The 26596-nt window shown below is 36.3% G+C and overlaps 4 protein-coding genes across 4 annotated transcripts; 2 read left to right on the top strand and 2 right to left on the bottom strand.

Moving 5' to 3' along the window:
• Positions 1 to 581: 581 nt before the first annotated feature.
• Positions 582 to 1802, top strand: LOC115722621 (uncharacterized). Its single transcript, XM_061108277.1, has one exon. The coding sequence runs from the start codon at positions 582 to 584 to the stop codon at positions 1800 to 1802; it is 1221 nt and encodes a 406-aa protein (XP_060964260.1).
• Positions 1799 to 5887, top strand: LOC115722620 (uncharacterized). The gene has a single exon (XM_030651869.2). The coding sequence runs from the start codon at positions 1799 to 1801 to the stop codon at positions 5885 to 5887; it is 4089 nt and encodes a 1362-aa protein (XP_030507729.2).
• Positions 5888 to 8335: 2448 nt separating this feature from the next.
• Positions 8336 to 8992, bottom strand: LOC133033488 (uncharacterized). Its single transcript, XM_061108266.1, has one exon. It carries the CDS (start codon positions 8990 to 8992, stop codon positions 8336 to 8338), a length of 657 nt encoding a protein of 218 aa, XP_060964249.1.
• Positions 8993 to 22245: 13253 nt separating this feature from the next.
• Positions 22246 to 23727, bottom strand: LOC115707930 (ATP synthase delta chain, chloroplastic-like). Its single transcript, XM_061106389.1, has 2 exons — positions 22520 to 23727; positions 22246 to 22428 (listed from the first exon to the last, which is right to left on the bottom strand). The coding sequence occupies exon 1, from the start codon at positions 23275 to 23277 to the stop codon at positions 22567 to 22569; it is 711 nt and encodes a 236-aa protein (XP_060962372.1). The 5' UTR covers positions 23278 to 23727; the 3' UTR covers positions 22246 to 22428; positions 22520 to 22566.
• Positions 23728 to 26596: the final 2869 nt, after the last annotated feature.

Genomic DNA, 26596 nt, shown 5'->3' with positions numbered 1-26596 from the left:
CTAATTATTATCTAAAACACAATTTAAAATTCATAAAAAAGATACTAATATACTAAAAAAATACAAACATAAATTATAAAATATAAAATATTACTAAAAATATAAGATAAAATACTAAATGGGTCCCCGTCGGAGTGGGGAGTGTGATCCCCATCCCCGCCCCATTTTATATTTAAGGACAAAAAGTAATCTTGTCCCTGTCCTGTTCCCCATTTAGACGGGGAATCCCCGCCCATTAGGGACGGATCCCCGAGGGCCATCCCCATAAGGAAAATGTGCATCCCTACTACTTACCATAAAGAATAATCAAGTACTTTATGCTATTTTTATATATATATTTTAAACTTTTTTTCTAAAAAATTTCCCTAACTAAATTTGACCTCATTAATGTTACGGTTTTTTTTAAATTTTATTCACATAGAATTTTAGTATCCTATAGAGTCTAGTCAAATGACATGGTTGGCCTGTTTTGATTGATCCGTTCGTGCTGGTTTGTTTTGTCTGAGATTATATTTTTTAAGTTTGGTGTTTGGTGGTTCATTGTCTTCACAGTCTGGTGATTTTGGCATTATTTGATCAGCATGGAAGAGCAATATGAGGCATTTACAATACATGATGATGATGAGGAGGGGCTTATCTTCGAAGCAGGGGCGGATGGCTTAGCTGAGATTGATGATCGGTGGCTCTTAGTAGGTCGATTTCTCACTAATCGGGCTATCGACTTTCAGGCGATGCAAAACAAAATTGCCACTCTTTGGCAGCCGGGTAGAGGTTTGTATGTGAAGGAACTAGACCCAAACCTTTTTCTTTTTCAATTTTATCATGAAGTTGATATAGAACGAGTAATTGAGGGGAGTCCGTGGACGTTCGATCGTGCACCTCTTATCTTCGAAAGAGTGAAGCAGGGAGAGAATCCTAGGAACATACCATTGGTGAAGCTGGATCTATGGGTTCAATTGCATAATATGACTGTTGGCTTTATGTCTGACAGAATTCTACAGGGAGTGGGTAATTACATTGGCACCTTTATCAAATCTGACCCAAATAATTTTTCTGGTGTTTGGCGGGATTATTTGCGTATACGAGTGAAGATTAGAGTGGACAAACCACTGAAAAAAAAGAAGAAACTTGAAATAGTGGGAGGCCCGAAATGTGAAGTTTTGTTCAAATATGAAGACTTGCCAACCTTTTATTTTCTTTGTGGTGTTCTTGGACACTCCGAGAAGTTCTGCGAAAAGCTATTCGACACTCCGAAAGATCAACTTGTTCAAGAATATAGCCTTGAGTTAAAAGCGGCACCGAGAAGAAGAAACTATGCTGATGGTTCACGGTGGTTGAAGTCGGGTCTGGCAGTCAAGAACTCCCCCGGAGCAAGCAGTTCGCGAGGTGGTGACCGGAGCAATCAAATCCCATCACGCCGAGAGAATCAAGGGAGAGCCATGAATCAGGTATCCCCATTAATGTCCCATGATTCACGTTCTGTCAATGTTAATGTTGTTTTGGAAAAATCCCATGATTTAAGGAAGAATGATGAGAATGAGGGTGTGGCGCCAACTGGGATAGATTTGAATCCAGGATTGACTTTTATTGATAATAAAAGAAGGAGAATGGGCTTGGAAAAGGAGATTGGGCTTGATGAGACTAATGAAAATGAATTGGGCCGTGTGGGTTTTAGTCATAGTCAAGGAGTAAAAAATATGGATATTTCTAATTTGGTTGACAATGATACTACAACTCATGATATGATTTCAAAAAACATGCTCGAGGCGGGTGCTGGTATCCAGGCCCGCCAAGAATTATGAATGTGTTGAGCTGGAATTGCCGGGGGCTTGGGAACCAACGGACTATTCAATTCCTTAAGGAACTTGTGTTTCAAAAGAGACCCGATTTTATCTTTTTGTGTGAAACTAAGTGTCATAAGTCAAAAGTGGTGGGCTTGGCCCAATCTTTACATTTTGAAGGAGTCTTTGTGGTTGAAGCTATTGGGGCTTCGGGTGGGATGGCTCTACTTTGGAAAAATAAGGAGGATGGCACTTTGTTGGGTTACTCTAATAATCACATTGATATTCAAATATCAATATCTTCTACAACCCCGGATTGGCGTCTTACTGGTTTTTATGGAGAACCAAATCGTAATAGAAGAAGTGAATCTTGGGCTTTGCTTGAAAGCCTCAAAGACCGGTCTTCGCTCCCTTGGTGTGTTATTGGAGATATCAATAATATTGTTCGTCAAGAAGACAAGAGAGGTGGACGTCCTTATCCCCAATGGCTGTTAACGGGGTTCCAACAAACTCTGTTGAATTGTGGATTGGAAGATCTTGATCTACAAGGTCATCAGTTCACTTGGGAAAAAGGTAGAGCCACAAGTGCATGGATTGAGGTACGTCTTGATAGAGCACTAATTTCTAATTCTTGGAATCAGATTTTTCATTCGGCTGTGCTCTCTAATTTGGGATTTGCTACTTCGGATCATTCTCCTTTGTTTCTTGAACCCATTGCGGTTAATAATTTTACTCCTAACCATCGTTTTCGGTTTGAAAATTCATGGTTAAAGGAGCCTTTGTGCTTGGAAATCGTGCGTGATGTCTGGTCCCAAGAACAAAATGAAAGTATCTCCCATAAACTCAAGCTTTGTGCCGAGAGACTTTCTATCTGGGGTAAGGAATTGACGGGTTCTATTAATCAACGAATTAGGCGTCATAAGGCTGATTTGAAAAAACTCCAAGGTTTGCGAGACTCCATTTCAGTTCAGAGGTATGCCGAGATAAAGAAGAAGCTTTATGAAGCTCTTGACCAAAGAGAAAGCTATTGGAAGCAAAGGGCGAAACAGTTTTGGTTACGGGAAGGGGATCAAAATAGCAGTTATTTTCATAAGGCTGCTAGTAATAGAAAGAAGAATAATCAGCTGAATGAGCTTCGTGATGCTAATGGCAATTGGGTTTCATGGGACTCGGGTTTGCCTTCTGTTGTAGCCGATTATTTCAACAATTTATTCACATCTTCGGGTAGTGTTTGTACTGAAGTGGTCGATTGTGTATCAACTACAGTGTCGGATGGGGTTAACTTGGAACTTTGTCAAGCAGTTTCTGAAGAGGAGGTTCGAAAAGCAGTTTTCCAAATGCACCCTGACAAGAGCCCGGGACCTGACGGGATGACACCTGCTTTCTTTCAAAAATGCTGGCCGATTGTGGGAAGTAAAGTTGTGGAAAATGTGCGTTGTTTCTTTGAACATGGAACTCTTGCTGATCATTGTGGAGATGCTAACGTTGTTCTCATTCCAAAGACGAGAAACCCAGAACGTATGTCTGATCTTCGGCCTATTGCTTTATGTAATGTCTTGTTCAAAATCATCACAAAAGTCATGGTTAACAGAATGAAACCATTCATGGACTCCATCATTTCTGAAAATCAAAGTGCCTTCATCCCAGGTAGACTAATCTCAGATAACATTATTGTTTCTTTTGAGATTTTACACTACCTAAAGAAGAAACGAAAAGGTAAGGAAGGTTTCATGGCTCTAAAACTTGACATGAGTAAGGCGTATGATCGAATCGAATGGAATTTTCTTGAAGCAATGCTTCGAAAGCTTGGTTTTATTGAGAATTGGGTTCGGCTTATCATGAAGTGTGTGAAATCGGCTAACTATTGTGTGACTCATGGTAATAACGAAGTTGGCCCAATCATTCCTACAAGAGGTATAAGGCAGGGTGACCCCTTATCCCCATATCTTTTTATTCTTTGCGCTGAAGGTTTCACAGCTTTACTGAAGAAATATGAACAAAATGGTTGGCTTCATGGGTGTAAAGTGGCAAATGGTGCTCCTAGAGTATCCCATATGCTTTTTGCAGACGATAGCTACCTATACTGCAAGGCTACTGAATCTGAGGCTCGGCGGATTATTGAAGTACTATCCAAGTTTGAATTGGCTTCTGGTCAGAAGGTGAATCTAGCTAAGTCTTCAATCTTTTATAGCACTAATACTTTGAACTCTATAAAAGATCGAATCAACTCCATTTTGGGCATGGTCACGGCTACTGAAGGAAGTTTGTACTTGGGTCTTCCTAGCTCTATGGGAAGAAACAAATCAGCAGCCTTGGGATTTTTGAAAAACAAAGTGAAGAGTAGACTTCTAAGTTATGGTACGAAGTTTCTCTCAAGGGCAGGGAAAGAAATTTTGATTAAAACAGTCGCACAAGCTCTTCCAAGCTATGCTATGAGTGTGTTTTTGATCCCGCAAGAGGTCACGCGAGATATGGAAAGCTTGATGTCCAAATTCTGGTGGCAATCATCAAATAATTCTTCATCAGGTATTCATTGGATGTCATGGAAAAAGCTTTGCAAACACAAAACTAAAGGAGGCATGGGGTTTCGAAATTTGAGAAGTTTTAACTTGGCTCTTTTGGGAAAGCAAGGGTGGCGTTTGCTTACTAATCCAGAAACTCTTGTGGCTAGGATTTTCAAAGCAAGATACTACCCTCGAGGTACTTTTTTCACTGCTGAAATTGGAAATAACCCAAGTTATGTTTGGCGTAGTGTTCTTGAAGCTCGTCAAATCTTGACTCATGGTGTTTGTTGGTCAATTGGTAATGGCTCTTCTATTTCAGTTCTTGGTGAACCGTGGCTTCCAGATCCTCAGAATTCATTTGTGTCAACTTCACATCCTGCTCTTCAAAATGCCAAAGTTTGTAATTTAATGGCAATGGATGGCTCGGGTTGGGACGAAGATTTAATAGCAGATTTGTTCCTTGAGCGAGACCAAAATCTGATTTTGTCCATTCCTCTCCAATTTAGTCAGGACCGAGATCATCTCACATGGAAGGGGGAGATCTCTGGGTGGTTTACTGTTAAAAGTGCATATCGTTTAGCCCAAGAGATTAATGGGGAAGATGGTCAAGATGGCGATGTCGCTGCAACCTTTTGGAAAAAATTCTGGGCAGTGAAATCACCTCCGAAGATGAAAAATATGGTGTGGAGGGCCTGTCAAGGATGTCTTCCAACCATGACACAGTTGCGAACAAGACATGTGGCCGTGTCTCTCGTCTGCCCAGTTTGTAACAACCACGAGGAGACAACTTTCCATGCCCTGGTGTCTTGCCCAGCAGCTGCTCTTTGCTGGAATAGAGTCGGCATTGGCACGGTGGTGAACCAGCAGCAGGAGAATTTTTTTAACTGGTGCTCCTCGACTTTTCTGGTGTTAGATGCAGATCAGAGGAGACTTATGATTGCTCTTTGTTGGTCTCTGTGGAATGCAAGGAACGACAGAGTTTGGAATAACAAATTGGTGAGTGTTGAAAGTATAGTGTTGTTAGCAAGAACATACCTTAATCAATGGCAAACTGCTCATAATTCTAATGTTACATACCCGAATCCTGGTCTAATTCCAGGTGACGGTGCTGAGCAATGGCAGCCACCACATGGAGATAGTTTTAAGGTTAATGTTGACGCTGCTATATTTGCAAACACAACTCAATTTGGTTTTGGTTTTGTTGTTCGTAATTCACAAGGATTATTGATCGAAGGGGTTACCAAACGTTTCAATGGTTCGGCTACACCTGAATTTGTGGAAGCTTTGGGAGTCAAGGAAGCCTTAAGTTGGATCAAGCGTAATCAACCAACTCAAGTTATCCTTGAAACCGACTGCTTAGTGTTTGTTCAAGCCTTGCGTAGTTCAATTGATATGATTTCCATGTTTGGTCAAGTGGTTAACGATTGTAAGGCATTACTTAAAGAACTTCAAACTGTTTCTATCTTTTTTATTAGGCGATCAGCTAATAGAGTGGCTCATAACTTTGCTAGAGCTTCTTTATTCTATCCAGATTGCACCTTCAATTTGGGGTCTGTCCCAATTGATTTGTTACCTGATTTGGTAACTGAATTCAATGGTTAATAAAATGATGATTTTCCATTCAAAAAAAAAAATTTGACCTCATTAACACTAAGAATCATAGGCAAACCAAAAAGAAAAACTTAAAGAGCACATAATGACCATTCCACATCAATATTATTATAGGGAAACTTACAAAAATACTGAAATTTGGATTAATTTTTACAAAAATACTGTCACACGGAAATTTTTTCAAAAATACTGTGTTTTTATAAAACACCAGTAAAACACAAAGCAATATAACTCAAAACAACACTAGAACACTAGTAAAACACCAGTAGAACACCAGTGAAACTTAACATAGTATATTGCAGTATGAAACTTATAAAAAAATACAGTAAAAAAGTAAAAAATATCGCCTGGCAGTATTTTTGTAAAAAAATGACAAAAATTAGTATACCATGTAAATTTTCCATTATTATATTACGTAGACTGTTCTATTCTGTCGTGTTTATTTTTGGGAAGAATTCTACGGTAGATTTCTGCAATTAATTAATATTATATAAATTGTCATTTTTGGTTTATAAGTCTTGTAAATATCTGACTTTGTCAATTTACTATGTTTGACTACTCGAATAAGAGAATATCACGAATCAAGTTTTTTTTTTTTTTTTTTTTGTATTTCTTTTAACATATAGGAAGAATTGCAATTAAATTACTAGAGATTCGTTATTTTAAGCACAAATTTTTAGGTATATATATTTACATAACCTTTTTTTTTTGATAAAATGTAGGCTAGGATTTTTTTTTTCTTTTTAACAGAATTTTACTTAAATATATTTTACACAAGAATTTGTAAGTATATATATCCAACTAAATAAATATATTTTACACAAAAATTTATAAGTATATATCAAATTAAATAAGTATATTCTATTTAAAATATTTAGTATTATTTTTATTAATAATTTAAAATAATTAATTTATGATATAATCATATCACGACTACTAGTAAAAGGATATATAATTTAATAAAATAATGCACCATTCAAAGGATGGGAAATTTGATTTTCTATACTTACATATACCTAATATTTTATATATAAACTAATACATATCATCATTAAAAATAGTGGACTTTTATTTGCACCCCACCAAATTATAAATACACTCCATTATTAAAAAAATATAAACTTAAATAATTTATAAAAATTACTCTCAATATTTTTTTTTATTTTTTTCTCACATTATTTTATGTTAATTTTAATACTTATTTTGATTTTATTTTCATAATTTTTTCTAACTCATGTATATATTTTTTTTTATTTTTTACTAAGAAAATTTCATAAAAATTTTTATTTAAATTTTTTTGTCATAATATTTAAAATATAATTTAATTTTATTTGATAGGTATATTTTTTAAGTTTATGAATTGGAAGAAAAAAAATTTAGTATAACTAAAGATATAAATTTTATATTAAATTAAAATTATTAAAATGGGGTGTCTTTAGAAAATTTTGGGGTGTAAATAAAATTCCCCTTGAAAATATATGACCACTTTATCTAAAACCCAAAAATACCCCTCTCAAATTTTCTATACTTTTTTTTAGTGCAAAAACATAAAAAAAAAAAAAAATTGGTAGTCCGATGGGGTCCGATGGTGGTCCGATGGTCACCTGATGCTACTTTTGTATGTACAAAAACATAAAAAAAAATTGGTAGCAGATTTGGTCCGATGGTAGTCCGATGGGTGGTCCGATGGGTGGTTCGATGGTGTAAATAGGGTGATGTAAATGGGAGTATTTTAGGGATACCATAAAAGTTATCATATCTTACAAATATTAGTTATTATTTGTTTAGAAAATTTTTTTTAACCAAATATAAGCATAAAAAATCAAATTTTCCTAAAGGATTAATTAAGTAACAGTTAGTCAACATTTGACAGTCAGCCAAAATCAAAACATTATCAGAACCTATTTAAGAGACTCTAATCAAATACTTAACTATTCAGCAAAATATATGTTCTTTCATAAAATTCCAAAAGTAAATGATTTTTATACAAAAAGAAAAAGAAAGAAAGATAAATGCAGAGAGAAATTTGACTTGTTTTTAGGTGCAAAGAAATCAACGACTTTGATTTTTCCATGTTGTTCCAGCTGTGGTGTGTGCCAGCTCAGGATATTGATAAAAGGTTAGGCAAAAAGAAGACCACAATATAATAAAGGGAAGCCTCTTGTCTCAAATTGGGACTAATTTATTGCCCCCTATATATTTAATTTAATTATTTATAATTAAAGGTTATTTAAGATTTTGGTCTCGAGCTATTATTATTATTATTAGATCGTGTTTCATAAATATTTCGTTCATTAAAACTTTTCTCAACAAATCTTCTGATCGATTTGTTTATACTAACAAAATATTGATCTCCTTCCCAACAAAAATAAATAAAAAACAAAATATTGACCTAGCTCTTTAGTAATTTTTTTTTTTTGAATAAAAGATGGTGTTTATTCAATAATTTTCAGTAGCTACAATAGTCCTTAAATCAAAAGGAACATCAGTCTCATTGAAAATACAATCTGACTTTAAGCAAGACCCTCTTGCTACACAATGAGCGGCCTTGTTTGCATATCGTTTTACAAACATTAAAGAAATATTATTTAAGATAGAAAGAAGTTCTCGACAGTCACGAGCAATCATACCAAATTGTGATGGCATATTTATCGAACTTTTGATTGCCTGAACAACCATCAAAGCGTCGGTCTCGATCACCACATTTGCCCATTTCTTTCTTTTTATCCAACTTAAAGCCTCTTTGACCCCAATTATCTCTGCTACTTCTGGTTGAACCAAACCAATACGGCTCCCAGAAATAGCTTTAATAAGCTGTCCATTATGATCCCTTGCCACACAGCCAAACCCAAACTTATTCTCCGCTTGAAAAATGGCGCCATCAACATTAACCTTAACCGTATTCAACATTGGTTTCTTCCAGTGCTCATTAACATTATTAATATCATCTATTAATAATGCCCCCATTTTTTGTGATTGACCACTTAACCATTGGTCAAGGACTATTCTAGCCGACCGCACCACATCATACGCCGAACAAGTTTTGTCATTCCACACAAGATCATTACGAACTGCCCATATTTTCCAGCGTACCATAGCTGCTTCTCGAACAACATCAGCAGGTTAAGAGGCCGTTAAATCAAAAAAAACTAGGTGTTGAAATCACTGTAATTCGCACCAGCAATGTTCACCACTGATAAATTCCAGCATGATCTACTAAAGCTACAACCGAGAAGGATGTGGAATATTGTTTCAGCAGAAAATTGTAGAAAGGACACATCATTTCAATATTCACATGCTTAGTATTCAGTTGTACATTAGTTAGTAGGCATCCCGGATATTGCACGCCATAAAAAATGTTGAACCTTTTGAGGAATATCAAGCTGTCATAGCTTTTTATACCCATCTTTGTTCTGAACATTATGCACGGTTGCAGTATTCTGATGTAGGTAAGAGTATGCACTCTTAATTGTGTAGAAGCTCGAAGAAGTCTTGTTCCAAAACAAAGATCATCTTCCACCGAATCACTGAGTTGAATTGACAGAATTAGCTCTTTATCCCTCTCCTCAAATATGTCATTCAACACCTCCATATCCCAACTCTTCTGCTCAACCGAGAGTAGATTAGATACCCTCTTCCCTTCCAATGCAGGATGATTGGAAATAATGTAAGGATTTTGGTGATGAGGAAGCCACGGATCTCTCAAAATGCTAACAGAGTTCCCACCCCCAATTGATCTTCTTGCACCAGCACACACCAAACCCTTGGCTTCAAAAATGCTTCTCCATATGAAGCTGGGATTCTGACCAATTTCAGCCGTGAGGTAGCTACCAGTAGGGTAATATCTTGCTTTATAAATCATACTAACCAATAATCTCCATCCTTGTTTACCAAGAAAATAAAGATTATAATTACGAAGATCTCGAAAGCCAATACCACCCTCATTCTTACGACGACAAATCTTCTTCCAACTCATCCAGCTCACTCCCTTCCTAGTAGAATTGGTTTGAGATTTCCACCAGAATTTAGACATCATTCCTTCAAGATTAGAGAAAATCTCTTGAGTGAGTAAGAAGACGCTCATAGCATAGCATGGCAAAGCCTGGGCAACTGATTTCAATAAGACTTCTTTTCCCGCTTTAGACAAAAATCGACTATCCCAAGAAAATATTTTCTTTTGCATTTTTTCCTTGAGAAAACCAAGTATTACATTCTTGTTTCTACCCATAGTACATGGCAAACCCAGGTACATGTTGTTTTCCATGGCTTCATTTTTTCCAGAACATTACACAATCTCACCCGAGTTCCCTCATTGGTATTTTTACTGAAAAATATTGAGGACTTGGCCTGATTAACTTGTTGACCCGAGGCTCTTTGGTACACTTGGAGGAGCTGCAACACTCTTTCAGCCTCATTATCATTGGCCTTGCAATACACATAGCTATCATCAGCAAATAACATGTGAGAAACACGAGGTGCACTCCTTGCAACTTGACATCCAGTCAACCATCGATTATGCTCATAATGTTTCAAAAGTGAAGACAATCCCTCAGCACAAACCAAGAATAGATACGGTGAAAGTGGATCCCCCTGCCGTATACCTCTGCCTGGATGAATAGGACCCATAACCCTCCCCCCATATGTAACATTATAATTCACTGTTGTCACATAAGACATGATAAGAGAGACAAAATGGTAACCGAATCCCATACGGAGCAACATTGCTTCTAAAAAATCCCACCCAACTCGATCATAGGCCTTACTCATGTCGAGTTTAGAGCCATAAAACCTTCTCTTCCCATCCTCTTCCTCTTCAAATAATGCATGATCTCAAAGGAAACCATAATATTATCCGATATCAACCGACCGAGCAAAAAAGCACTTTGAGTATTAGAAATAACATCTGGTAAAGCCTCTTTCAATCTATTGGCACGAACTTTAGAGATAATCTTATATAGGACATCACACAATGAAATCGGTCTAAGATCACTCATATGTTCGGGTAGTTTTTTCTTAAGGATTAAAACAATATTTTTATCATTTAAATCACTAGGAAAAAATCCAGTAGAGAAAAAAGTCTGTACCATGGTAATAATATCATCACTAACAATGTGCCAGAATTTTTGATAAAACCCCGGGGTCATTCCATCAGGTCTAGGAGATTTTTCAGGATGCATTTGGAATAATGCTTTTCTTTATCTCCTCAGCTGTAACATCACCAAGCATTGAGCATTTTGTTCCTCAGTTATTTTTGGTTGTATACAATCAATTACAACTCTACGGTCCACGACTTCAGTAGTAAAAAGGTGATTGAAATATTCAGTAAACACATTTTGAAGCTCATCCTCCCAACCAATCCAATTCCCCACATCATTTTTCAGCTTCTGAATTGCATTGTTGCGCCTTCTTGAAGTAGCTTTGGCATGGAAAAATTTTGAGTTTTGATCACCCTCCCTAAGCCACAATTTCTTACTCCTTTGTTTCCAGAAAATTTCACGCTGTAGCAAAACATTGTTGAGCTTTACCTGGGCTGCTTTGTAATTACTAACAGCCACGGTATCTCTCCCCTTTTTCCAGTTTCGGATTTCAGCTTTGCACTCCTTAATTTTTTCTTTAAACTTACCTGAATAATCTTTGCCCCATTCAAGTAAAACCTCCCCACAGTATTTGATCTTCTCCATAATCGGGCTGCCCACAGATTGAGTCCAAGTATCCTCAACCATCTTCTAACAAAGAGGCTCTTTCAACCAACAATTCTCAAACCTGAACACTTTCCTAGTAACAGCCGTTGTACTCAAATTAACAGGCATCAAATGTAAAGGACAATGATCAGAAATTGAGAAAGTTAATCAATTTAACCGAAGGGAACATCTCCAACCATCTTTGACTAAGAAGAGCTCTGTCAATTCTTACTTCTATCCAAGCATCGGTACTACGCCCACGTTCCCATGTATACGGGTAGCCACTCAAATCCAAATCATGGAGTCCACACTCATCCAACACCCCACAAAACCCATCTATAAGCCAATTTGGATATAGATTACCACCACACTTATCTTGTTGAGACGTAACATTATTGAGGTCACCAACTATACACCAACGCAAATCATACGTATGTTTTAATCCTCTGATTAAGTCCCATGTTCTCTTTCGAAAAGCTCTATTTGGCTCCCCATATAAACCAGTTAGTCTCCATTTTCCAATCTCTCTACTAACAATAGAGACATCAATGTAATTCGTACCATATCCAAGCAACTGAAATTCTTCATCATATCTCCATAACATAGCCACTCCTCCACTTCTTCCTTGAACATCAGCAGAAAACGCCCCATCAAACCCGAGAGACAAACGAAGCTTCTCCACTACATCCTTTCTTGATAAAGTCTCACACAGAAAAACAAAGTTGGGTCTCTTTTGGACCACAAGGTCCTTAATGAATTAGTATGTTAGTAGACAACACAATTAGGCATCGTGCACTCAGTTTAAAAATTAAATAAATGTGTGGTAATGTTTATTTATTTATTTATTTATTTTATAGTTTTTTTTTTAAATGGAATTCATTCATCAACTCAAAGAGCTGCTTGATAAATACAATGAAGTGTAATTCCAATTTCGTAGCATTAGCTTTAGTTAACAAAATTTGATTGGTTAAAATATAAGCCACAATATTATAAGCTTCTCTAAAAATAAAAAACAAACCTAACACAATAGAATATTGTAACAGTAAAAGAATTTGATGGAGTAATCCGTCAATATCCCGACAACTAGCTTCTTTTTCTTTAATCAGCTAAACTGCGCCCTTAAACTATCAATTTTTACACTGAATTTCCCAGCACCTCGTTAATCCCAGCCAGAAGTCCTTCTCGAATGCTCATTCATTTAGCTTCCAGCATCTGTTTTTGGTTGCTGCAAACACGATTTCTCCATGCTCCCCTCCTCCCACATAACTCGTGGCAATACATCTTTCTTTGCTGTTCAAACCAGCATCTACATTGATTTTGAGACAACTTTCTGTTGGGCTGGTTCCAGTGCACCTTACCTCTAGTAGCACTAATTAATAGTGAAAAATATATATTTAATGAGCTTAAAGTTTAATATAAATTAAAAATAAATTGATATTTTTATGAGATTAATTAGATATATTTTTTATGTTGAAAATATTTAATTTAAATTTAATTTATTATATTTTTCTTGTAGGAATTAAAATTAGTTGGTGTTTTGAAAAGAAATGAAGAATTGGAGAAACGAAAATATATATATTTAAAAAAGAAATCAGATTTTTTGAGCTGATGGAAGCCCACTCGCGTGTCATCAGCCTCTCCCAATCACAGCCGTCCATGCGGCTGATCAAGGCCCTGGTGCGCGCGTGTTTTCCACCCCAGACAAGGGCGCGTGAGGCGCATGCCTTCCACCTGCCAGCACCAGCGAACGGGTCCCACCTGGACCCGCCTGTCCCCTAGCGCCAGCTCCTCACACGCTGCCATGTGTCCGCCTCCTGCCAGTCCTTTCTCTCGACCAGCCAATGCAAGCTCAACACTTGTGCGCTCCTCCTTTAATCCGAATTTCAGCAGCAAATGCATGTGCGCCAAGTGTCGTCTCCTCCTTCAATCTCCCATTTTTCAAATTATTTTAAAATGCAATTTCAAAATAATTTATAATTTTATATTTCTTGGCTCTCTTTACTATTTCTTCCAACTAATAAATTGCACCTTGTATATTTTACCATTTTACCCTCACCTACTTCATTTATGCCAAGAAATCTCTAGAAAAAAATATTAAAATAATTATTAATTATTTTAATTCACCTATTTTAGCTATAAATAGGGAAGAGATGAGACCTTTTGAGACACAACCTCTCACCCCTTGGGGGCAGCCCCTTTCATTCTCTCTTTAGTGTAATTTTTATAGTAGAGAAACTATAGCAAAATTTCTTTTCACTTTTCTTCTCATATTTCTTTATGAGAATGATTAACATAATGGCCTAATCTTCCTTGGAAGGTTAGGGATGATTTCATATGCAAAGTAGGGTTATTTTGTATCTTTGATTCACTTGTAATATTTATTTGAGCAATGCAAGTTCTTATTTCACTTTTATTTTCTTGTTCTTCATCCATCTATACTATTATATATGCTATTATTTACTAAATATATATAGACTTAGTCATGCTCTTTCTATATATTTTTATTTAGTGATTCTAGTAATAATAGTATTTATCTTGTTCTATCTTTTATGTTCATTCTTATTTACTTTTGTTATCAATCATATAGGTTTAGTCATGCTCTTCCTATGTGCTTAAAGATTAAGAAAAGTAATATTAATGTTCATTTCCTTCACTATCACCACCATCTCTATTTCTATTTTCTTTGTCATTATTTTTACTAAAAATATATAGGATTAGTCATGCTCTTTCTATGTGTTTCTATTTAGTAAAAATAACATTGATGTTTTAGTTTTATGTTTAATCTTTTATTGTATTATTGCTTGATGTATAATGTCATTTCTAGGTTCTACATAAGATTAACTCATTTCTTTTATTTGCAAGAACTTGTATATTCAAAAATATAATGAACTTTAATGTTAAATCATTAATCAACTTTGTGAATCAAGGGTACAAAATAGCTAAACAAGCATATGGATGATTCTTGAAGTCTTTCTTCCTTTTACTATTGATTACACCTTTATTTACTTTTTTTTAATATTTATTATCAAAGCAAAAATCACAAAATCATTTGTTCCTATTATCACCTTTTATTAACATTTTGTTCTTATTTTTCTACTAACGTTTTTGTCTATAATTACCTCCATGTGGAATCGACCGCCCGATCTATACTACAACCACCACTAGTGGAAGTCACAATTTGGGCGTTAAATCAAGAACCAACATTTTCCTTTCCACCATTTGCATCCTCAAAAACTGTCCACACTATCCTTATAATCATGGTCTAAAGTTTTGTTTTTTTCAAAAAAATAATATAATTGCAAAGTTTTAAAATTATAAAAATCCACTTTGTTTAGCAAAAATTGAGAAAACAAGGAGAAATCAACTCACCACAACTATAATAATTAACAAAAGATATAAACTATAAAACATAAAACCAATCTCATAACAACTATAAAACAACTAAAAAAATAATTTATTGTTTTTACTGAATATGTATTTTTGTAAATAAAAAAATTCAAAGCGTAAAAATAAAAAAATTTCTGTGTTGATATACTTTTGTAATTTTTTTTAATTTATTAAATTATGTAAATTTTTCAAAATAAAATTAAATATATATGTCACTCTTATCATTATTATTATTATTTATTTTAATAAAAAAAAAGTACAGTGATTTGGAGAACATATAGAGAAAAATGAAGTTGCGATTGTGGAGAATCATTGGGTTTCAGTTCGTCGGACCCGAAAAAAAAATTTACAAACACTCTTGGTTTTTCACTCACAGTTCTTTTGGGGCTTTTTTGGAATATCGTATCAGATCGTATTGTATTGTATTATATTGAATTGAATTATATATCATATTTTTATATAATACTATGTTAAACTTTAATTTATACTAAAATATTATATATTTAAGTGTACATAAAAGTTAATATCACATATAATTTTACATAAAAATATTGCATAAAATATAATTCAATATAATATGATTCAATACAATACGGTGTAATACGTCGTACCAAACGAACTATTCAAGAAAGTATTGGAAACCACGAGAACTAGTCACCAGATTTGTTGGTTTCTCTCAACACTCTCTCATCCTTCTACGTTGATATTACACTTCATTTTTGCTGCAACCTCAGATTCAGATCTACAATCGATCTTTCTCCCTCCATCAACCACGAGTATCTTCAAGCCTTCGTCGCTGCTCAAGAAACCTTGGATTGCGTCGAGGTTGAGGTTGATGCACTCGCCGATTGTTGTGACAAGATTGCCATAAAAACATAAATCTTTAAACTTTTCTGATAGTATAGTTATTAAGAGCATTTCATCAACTTCTTTATTTTATTTTCCAAAATATATTACTAAAATTTTACATTCTTAATTAATGACATTTTTTAAAATTTAAACTAAAATCACTAATGAAATTAACTTTTGATCATTTTTTACTTTTATGTTCTCTACTTTAATTAAAGAAAAGAACATTGTAAATCATCTAATATTGCTTTATTCGACTTTATAGTTTATACCAAAATGAACTTCATTATGAGTTGCAACCATTCCCAAACTATTTTTAATCGTATGTAGTTACCATTATAGAAAGTTCCAATTCCAATAACATATATATGTCTAAATTACAAGTTAAAACTAAAGCACACAAGAAAAAAAGGAACACAAGTTTTTAAATTTGATATGGACTCAACTGTCTATTTACACGTACTATCATATATTTCACCAAGAAAGATAGCAATTACACTTAAATTTATTGTAAACTGAAAAGCATGTTAATCAAACTAATTACATTTATAGTTTTATATTAATACTATGTACACACATAATCTACATACATAACACATATCGACAAGTTATTTTTGATAAATGAAACTATCTTTAAAAAAAAATAATTAGTTAAAATTACTTACCACATAAATGTGTGTCAAGTTTGTATGTGTTTACTTTTAATGAGAGTTACTTATGAATTAGCAATATTAGAAAATTTTGTGTTTTTAATTTTTCTATCTAAAATTCTTTAAATTGGGTTGTTCCATCGACTTAAAAAAAATTAACAATAAAATAAAAGTTAAATTTAATTTAAATATTTTAATATAATGTAAAAAAAATATTTTTTTAATTAAATAACTAAATTAAATATAAAAATTTAAAATTTTTAATTAAATTTTTTAAAAATTAAAGTTAAATTTAGTTAGTAACAACTAACATTAAAAAGTGTTACATAAGTTTATAATAACACTCTAAAACCAAGTACCAGCTTCACTGGAAAACTCCCTAAAATTGTCTTTAAGACTTGTCCCCAAAATTGGGTTGTTTCTAGTTTCAGTTTGTCACTTTGTTTGTCTTTTGCTGTTTTGTTTGTTTGGTTACGGTTGGCTTCTCAAGGATGGCTAGCTCAAGTGGTGTTAAGAATAGAGGCAGTGAGGATGTCTACAGCTTTCAGATTGAAGAAGAGGACTTGGAAGAATTAACAGTGGGGAATGAAGGAGAGGAAAAGGGGATTGATGATAGATGGTGTCTTGTCGGAAGGTTTTTGACTAATCGGTTGATAGACTTTGATAAAATACAGAATATTTTAGCTTCATTATGGCAACCGGGAATGGAAATGTTTGTCAAAAAACTAGAAGATAACCGGTTCTTATTTCAGCTGATTATAAATGGCAGCCCGTGGACTTATGATCGAATGCAGCTGATTATTCAAAGCCTACCAGTGGGAGGGGATCCTAATCTGTTGCAGTTAAATGATCTTGACATGTGGGTTCAGATCCACGATGTTAAACTAGGATGTATGACGACGAGTACGGTTCGTGGGGTAGGTAATACTCTAGGGAAATTCATTGAGTCAGATCCAAACAACTTCATTGGTGTTTGGCGAGAGTATCTTAGGGTGCGAGTTACTCTTGATATTAGAAAACCGTTGAGGAGGCGTATGAAACTAACCCGTGATAATGGAAGCTGGTTTTGGGCACATTTCAAATATGAAAGGGTGCCAACTTTTTGCTTCATCTGTGGATTGATTGGCCATTCCGAGAGGTTCTGTAGGCGTTTGTTCCAGCAGCCTATAGAGCAGATAGTGAAACCATATGGAGAGTTTATGAGGGCGGTGCCGCAAAAATCTTACAAGAACATCGGAGCAAGGTGGCTGCGCAATAGAGGGTGGCAGCCGGAAGGAGTTTCTGGGGACAATGTACCTGGACAGAGTTCTACACATCAACCAAATATGGAAAGAAATCCTTCGGTTGACTTAGCCGATAATCATGCTAATCAAAATATGACTAATAAAGAAGGAAATAATGGCATGGATAATTTGATGATGGAAGGGGATCAATGTGAGGAAGACACTGGTATAATGGAGGGAGAGGTTAGTGGAGATATTTATGGCAAGAATAAAGCAAAGGGGAAACTTATTGAAGGAAATTCTGGTGTGGTTATTTTTGACAATAAAAAGAGGAAGGTTGGGGAGGATGGGATTATGGGACACGTGGGGCAGGCCCAACAGACAAGTGGGCTTTCAAAAAACTCTTCATTGGCGGGCCTTGGTGTTGGGGCTCGCCAGACATTATGAAACTTTTAAGTTGGAACTTTCGTGGAATTGGGCCACCACGTAGCATTCAGTTCCTAAAACAATTGGTTGATCAAAAAAGGCCTAGAGTGTTATTTTTATGTGAAACTTTGAGTAACAAGGAAAAAGTGGGTGCTCTAAGTTTGAAGATGGGCTTTGAAGGGTGTTTTGTTGTGGAGGCTCAAGGCAGAAGTGGAGGTTTGGCTTTAATGTGGAAAAGTGAGGAAGAAGTGGTTATTGACTCTTTCTCCATGAATCATATTGACTGTTTTGTCCATTTTGAGGGGTATAGGAAGTTTCAGTTTACAGGCTTCTATGGTGAGCCCAACCGAAGGCTAAGGGAAAACACATGGGAATTGTTACGTACTCTTCATGCAAGGTATCAAGAAGCTTGGTGCATTATGGGTGATTTTAACAATATCTTGCATAATAAGGAAAAAAGAAGGGGTAAGCCTTATCCAAGTTAGCTTTTGGACGGGTTTCAAGAGGTTGTTCGACATTGTGGTTTGTGTGATTTAGACATGCATGGTCATAGTTTCACTTGGGAGAAGGGGAGAGATACCTCGGCTTGGATGGAAGCAAGACTTGATCGGGCTATGGTCAATTTCACATGGCTTACCATTTTTTCTGATGCGAAGTTATTTAATTTGGAAGTGTCTCCTTCAGACCATACTCCTTTATTTTTGGATATAATGCCTCATATTCAAGTTGCTGGGAAGAAGCAATTTCGTTTTGAAAATCACTGGACTCGATTCCAAGAGTGTGAGGAAGTTATTCGGCAGAGCTGGTGCAACTCGGGCATGACTTTTTTGCAGCACAAAATTCAGTTCTGTGGCCAGAATTTGCAGACGTGGGGAACTAGTATTGTTGATAATTTCTCTGCAAGAATCAAACATTGCAACAAAGAACTGAAAGTGTTTAAAGGAAGGCGTGACAGTGAAGGGAAAAAGCTATATTCGGATTCTAAACAGATGCTGTTTGAAACTCTAAACCAGCGGGAAATATTTTGGCGACAACGTTCGAAGCAGTTGTGGCTAAAAAATGGCGATCAAAATAGTAAGTTCTTTCATTCAAAGGCTTCATCTCTTAGACGTAATAATAATATTGTTTGTCTTAAAGATGAAATGGGGACTCCTAAGTACTGGGACACCGATTTGGGGGAGCTTATGCTTGACTATTTTTCAAAAATCTTTACTGCTGAACCTGGAAATTGTAGTGAAGTTCTAAGTTGTGTCAGCCCCAGAGTTACTAATGATGAAAATGCAATCTTAATCCGCCCAATTGAAGACCAAGAGGTTAAAGATGCTTTGTTTCAGATGCACCCGGATAAATCACCGGGACCAGATGGAATGAACCCGAAGTTTTTTCAAAAATATTGGCACATCGTTGGTCCGGATGTCATTGCTTGTGTTAAAGATTTTTTCACGAATGAGGGGATGCCAGAAGGATTGAATGATACTAATATTGTGCTAATTCCAAAAAATAAAAAACCAGATCAAATGAGTGAGTTAAGACCTATTTCCCTATGCAATGTTGTTGAAAAAGTCATCACTAAAGTTTTGGCTAATAGGCTAAAAGGTTTACTCTCTCGTATTATCTCTTTAAATCAGAGTGCGTTTATTCCTGGAAGGTTGATTACGGATAATATTATGGTGTCATTTGAGGTGCTTCATTACCTCAAACGGAAGCAGATTGGGAAAGAAGGTTGTATGGCGCTAAAGCTGGATCTTAGCAAGGCATATGATAGAGTGGATTGACATTTCTTGACAGCAATGTTATCTAGATTGGGTTTTTGTGACAAATGGGTTCGGCTAATATATGGAAGCCTTTGTTCGGTCCAATATCATATCGTTAGTAGTGGTTATACTATGGGTCCAATTCTTCCAAGTCGAGGACTTCGTCAAGGTGACCCAATTTCACCATATCTTTTCCTTATTTGTGCGGAGGGGTTGTCGACTCTAATTCAACACTATGAGGAAAGAAAGTTTTTACATGGGTGCAGAGTGGCTAATGGCGCTCCTATTGTATCACACTTGCTTTTTGCGGATGATAGTTTCTTGTATTGCAAGGCTACAGATAGAGAAGTTTCTAATGTTCAAAGGATGCTTGAAGTCTTTGCTAATGCATCGGGGCAAAGAGTAAACTTTGAAAAGTCCTTTGTGTTTTTCAGTACCAATACAACCATCCAAATGAGACAGACTATTTGCAATAGACTGAGCATTCGAGAGGCAGAAGAGAAAAGCAAATACTTTGGGCTCCCAAGTTCCATAGGCAGGAATAAGATGGCGGCTTTTAGCTATGTGGTAGACAAGGTGCAGAAGAGGATTCAGACTTGGGATAACAAATTTCTTTCTCGAGCAGGTAAGGAAGTTCTAATTAAAGCTGTGGTTCAGGTGTTACCTGCTTATACTATGAATTTGTTCCTTCTTCTTATGGGCTTTTGTCGCCAATTAGAAAGTGCAGTTAGTAGATTTTGGTGGAAGTCAAGCAATTCCAAAGGAATCCATTGGTTGAGTTGGGTGAAGCTCACAGATCATAAGGTGCACGGAGGTATGGGCTTTAGAGACTTTCGAGATTTCAATCTTTCTTTACTAGCTAAACAAGGTTGGAGGTTGTTGTCTTGTGAGGATACGCTAGCTACTAAAGTTTTTAAAGCTAGATATTTTGCATCGGGAAATTTTCTCAATGCCACTCTCGGAAGTAATCCGAGTTACGTTTGGCGGTGTATCTTGGAAGCTCAGGACTTGGTTCGGGCTGGTGCGAGGCGCCTGGTGGGAGATGGTTCCAGAATTTCTATTCTGCATGAACCGTGGCTGCTAGATGTGGTTAATCCATACATTGAGACTTCAAGTCGAAGTCTTCATGGGAAAATGGTTCAAGCTTTGATGCAAGTTGACAAACTTGAGTGATACAATGAGGTTATCTCTGATGTGCTGAATGACAGAGATAGAGAATTGGTTTGGCGCATTCCTCTCTCGTCTGCAAGGAGAAATGATAACTGGTTTTGGTTGCAAGATAGCTCAGGTATTTTCTCGGTGCGGAGTGCTTATAGACTACAACATGAGGCTAATAACAATGTCAATCATGCTGTCCCTACTGATGTGTGGAGCAAGTTATGGTCTATTAAAGTGCCTCCGAAGGTACTCAATTTTCTTTGGAGAGTGTGTGCTAATTGTCTTCCTACAAGGTTCTTATTGACTACTAAGCATGTGCAAGTCGAAGCTGGGTGTCCATTGTGTGCTGCAGCCCCTGAAAGAGCACTGCATTTGCTGGTTCGATGCAGCTTTGCTCGATCCTGCTGGCGACAGAACAAAGTGCCGGTTGTGGCACCTGGTGCAATGACTTTTCAGCACTGGTTTGAGGAAGGTTTGGCTAAGTGGAGTGAGGTTGAAAGCATTGAAGCGGCTATGACTCTTTGGGCCGTGTGGAAGATGCGGAATGATGTTGTTTGGAACTCTATTTCTCCTTCGAGTGAAGAGGTAATTCACACTGCACAAGTGAATTTTCTGGACTGGTGCAATGCACAGCAGCTAGAAAATGATACTCTTCCTGGTTCTAACATGGTTTTATCTGAGAAATGGTGTCCCCCGACCTTCCCAAGTGTTAAAGTAAACGTGGATGGTGCTTTATTCAACTCAAATGGGCGATACGGGGTGGGAATGGTGGCGAGATGTGCTGCTGGTGTGATGTTGCAGGCCCGGACAGTACTCAAATCGGGCATGTTACAGCCACATGAGGTGGAGGCAATTGGAATCAAGGAAGCATTGAGTTGGATTAAATCTAATGGATGGGATGGAGTGGTTCTTGAGTCGGATTGTTTAAGAGTAATTTCTGATATCAAAAGTAATAAAAATATGGTCTCTCCTTATGGCCATATTATTTTCGAATGTAAGGCTTTATGTGCCGAAGTTAGTAATCTCTCTTTGAGTTGAGTGAAGCGATCTGCTAATAGGGTGGCGCATTGTTTGGCGCGATCCTCTCTTCATGAGGCTGATCGTACTTTTAATTTTTCTTCTTTACCTTTTGTAATTTCTTCTCTGGTTTTGGATGATTTAAGTTAACGAAGTTTTCATTATTATTAAAAAAAAAAAAAATTAAAAAAATAATCATACAAATTTCAATTAAAATCCATGTATTAGATCATATATCATTCAGTTTATAGTTCTACTACTACCACCCTACCTTAATAACTGCCATTAATCCCAATCAAACTCTCCCTCACTAAACCAACTAACTAAACCCAAACTCTTAGTTGAAGACGGATATTCCAAAAACCAAATATTCAAACACATCCAGTTCTGAAAAAAGAAAAGGTTCAAAATTACAAATTCAAACATGGGCCATTTGAAATAAAAGTAACCTAATTAATTAATCAAATATCAATCTTACATGTGTTTTACAGTAAAAACCTCTGTTTCATTAGAACAAGAGATTCTTTAAACAGCAAACGAAACCGAACTGTGATGATCAATGACACCAACCAAATTCCTCACCTTAACCTTAACAGCTCCAGTAAGCTTCTGAACCCTTCGAGCAATCCCGGTTAAATGTTCTTCTGCCATTCTATTTTTGGACGAAACCAGAACCATTTGAGTCCCCAAAATCTCATCATATACCCACTCGAATTCGTCCAAAACTTCACCTAAAAGACCCACCTTGTTTTTTCCAACCAACATTTTTACTAAACGCACCAAATGCCTATTAAACCTTCCTTTCTCCACTAACCCCTTAACCACACGACCCTTTTCTTCCTCTTCCAGAAACGGGTCGGACAAAACAGCCCGAACCCGGTTGTTCTTTAGAAGCTTGGACAATCTCTCCACATCTTTCCCAACCGAGTCAACCGAGTTGTTGAGTTGAGCTACGTCGAGCAGAGCCGCGGCGTAACCGGCGGAGGCTTTCCTGTGAATCGCCGCAAAAGATGGGGATGAGGGCCGAGATGAGGATTGGAAAATGGGGTTGTTGAAAGAGTTGGGCTTGGTGGAGATTGAGTTGGTGTTGTTGATGGGCTTGTGGGTTGAGAAGAGGAGGGAGTTTGGGGTGTATAGAGTAGAAGTAGACTTGAAATGAGTGAGTTCACGAGAAGAAGAATTGGAATGAAAGGTAGGAACTTTAATGGTGGAAACTGAGCTCGACAAAGTATCCATGGGAGAGGAGAAAGATAGTTTCTTTATGATTTATTTTATTTTTTCTTGTTTCTATGTCATTTTGGAAGATAGGGTTTTCCAGCAAGTGGGAGTATTCAAGTTGGAGAGGGCTTATAATTGATGATAAGGATGTTGTTGAGTTTGATGGGAGTTGAAATCAAACCATAATTATTTTGTCTTTTATAATTTGTGATTCACAGGAAGCACTGACGTGGTTAGGTGATTCTCCTTGCTTATTCATTATTCAATTTCATTACATTTTCTTCTCTTTAATCTTGTACCATTGCTATTGACCAGGATAGAACTCATATTTAATTACTAGAATATAATATTGAAAACAGTATTAAGTACTAATAATATCTTTTAATATTTCTTCTAACCTTATTAAATGTAATTGTTGTTTCTTATTGCAATGACTTTGGTGGTTAATATATCACATTAGCGATTTCCAAAGTAACAAAAAAAAAAAAAACAATTATACCCAATTAAAGATGATTTTCATTTTATATGTAACAAAAAAATTTAATCAGTTATTAATAAAAATCAATCTTAAAAGGGACTTATAATATAATTTATGTCAAGTTTGTGTGTCAGTATCATAGTTCATAAATATATTTTTACTTTTTGGCCTTAATAATACAAGCCATATAAAATTTATATCCTTTTTTAATTTGTACAAATTTAGTCATTGATTACATGAACTTCCCATTTTACCCTTTTTTTAAAAAAAAAATAAAATTGGTAAAAACTAAAATTGGTCTTTCTCTCTCTCTTCCCTCTCTCTCGTGCAGCACTCTCTCTCTCTAGAAAAAACTGAAAAAACTTCTCAAAAATTTCCCTCTTTCTCGTCCGTCCCACTCTCTCGTCCCTCTCTCTCTTCCCTCTTGAATGGTTGTTTCTCGGTAGGTGTTGGTGGAAAACCGAAGCACAACCCAATATCACTCAACACCATTACAATGGATAAGTTGTGTTTTAAGCATTTTGTTAGACTTTATGTAGTTTAAAATTGTTATATGTGTCGTATTTGTTGGAACTGCTGTTTTTTGGTCTGAAATTGTTGAGATCTGGCAGATCTGGTTTTCAGTCGAAATCTGGGTTTTCCAATTGTTATCGATAATATATCGATAACTTATCGATGGTTTGTCGATAATTGTAAGAGGGAAGATCAGTGATGACCATTGTCGACGTGTTCTCGACAGTATGTCGATAGCATGTCGACCAAAGCCATCAGCATATTATTTATAAGTTTTCGATTTTTTGTCGACAGTTTGTCGATAGCATGTCGACGAAAAAGCAATCACTATATTATTCACAAGTTGTCGACATTTTGTCGATAGCATGTCGACAAAAAGCAATCAACCTTGTGTTTAGAACATGTCGACATTTTGTCGACACTATGTCGATGCACATTAAAAAAGTAAACAAGCCATAAATAAAACATAAAATAACATTAACATTAAATAACATTAAACATAACATAAAATAACATTAAAAAAAACAGAAAATGAAGTTCATAAAAAAAAAACAAACATTAAATAAAACTCACCACAAGCCATAACATAACAAATTATTTTTTAAATTCTTTGGCTTGTGGGTGAGCCTTGCAATACTTGCATAATGTTCCAGGCTTCACCGGTTTACCGTTAAAGATGCCTAGTTTGCAACGACGGCATCCTTCGGGGAACCCTGGTGGTGGAGCCGGCCATACACCAGTTTTGCAAAATTCTCTTTCAAGTTTCATGAACCTGAACTCGTTCCCACATCGTTCTCTTTTGAAAGCTCTTTGGGCGTCAAAAACTTTCTGCATTTCAGGAGTAATGATGCCATCATCCTCCTGCTTCAGCTCTTCAGGAGTTAAGATGGGGAATTTGCCTTTGTTCTTTCTTGGCGCCATATTTAGAACTTAAGAATAAGAGAAATTTTTAAGAGTAAGAGAGAAGTAGAAGACAAGAGCACTTATGAATAAGAAAGGGATTTGCTTTTATAGATTATACATGTTGGGAATGTAGGAAAATTTAATGGCCATTAAATGTGTAACTGAACAGGTGAAACGCATGAAAAGGTGTATTTGTCGACCAAATATCGATACTATGTCGATATGATGTCGACAACATGCCAATTTAGTGACATGGCAAACTTATTTGTCGATACAATGTCGACGTCATGTCGATAGCATATCGATAGGACACGTGTCTGACATGGTTGGGAAGGGTTGTTGGGAACGTAGGTAAAATTTATTAACATTAAATGTGTAACCGTAAAACATGAAATGCATGCACTGTGTGTTTGTCGATTGAATGTCGATACTATGTCGATTGTTTGTCGACATAGGAATGGATTTATTACCATTGTACACGCGTCTGTCATGCAAATTCCTTTGGGAGAATATGTCGATATAATGTCGATGGTGTGTCGATGTTATATCGATGACGAGCATGCTTGGTGTGGTTGTCGACGTTATGTCGATATTATGTCGACAAAATGTCGACAATTAGTGTCATATTTTCTGCTGTTGTTGTTATCGACATTATGTCGATTGATATCGATGGGATGTCATTTTTTGTTTTGGTGTTTTTTCCTTTACTCACCTTGTTTGTTTGGTTTGCAATTGCAGGAGAGAAAGTGTTCCTTGTTGTATCGTACGATGGTGTTTGGTTATGTGAGAATTATAATTGGATTTACAAAGCAGATAGCAGCTTGACGTTGACAGTTACAACTGAGACAACCCTACAAGAACTGCGACAAATTTTATATGAAGAGTTGGAAGTTGATCATGTAGCGTATGATTTAAAGTTGGAGATTTGTTCCTTGTACATGAAGGGACAAATGGTTGCGCCAGAGGTTATTAAGAGAGAACGCCAACTGAGAACGTTCTTAGAGATGAGGGCAACAATGTCAAAGTATGTCAGGAGTAATCAGCGCGTTAGCCTCGCGCCCCAAAAGCACTGACTCCATAAACAAGCACAAGCCGAGCTTGTACAAGTCTTCCGGGTTCTGACAGTTTGTTAACCTATCTTGGAGTGCTTCTGTCTTCACACTACCAGACCGGTTGAAATATTTGTTGATCAATCGGTCTGAGCCTAAGCGAGCAACCTGCGCAGCCTTCTCCTCTTCTGTTGGCCCCGCGGAGAAGTCCAGTCCTGTAATGAGTGCAAACTCAAGCACTCCGAATTTGACATCCTTCCGACCGACGTAAAACCGCATCATCAACTCCTCCTGAGCATCAACTTTCGTTTTGTGGAGCATCAGCTGGTGAAATAACACCGAGGAGAATGTCAAGGGTACGACATTCCAAAAGCTGCCGAAACGGCTTTCCTTC

This window comes from Cannabis sativa, chromosome 1, assembly GCF_029168945.1.
Source record: "Cannabis sativa cultivar Pink pepper isolate KNU-18-1 chromosome 1, ASM2916894v1, whole genome shotgun sequence".
Lineage (NCBI taxonomy): Eukaryota > Viridiplantae > Streptophyta > Magnoliopsida > Rosales > Cannabaceae > Cannabis > Cannabis sativa.
Note: the sequence above shows the minus strand (reverse complement) of the source record. Positions and strands in the feature narration are given on the sequence as shown.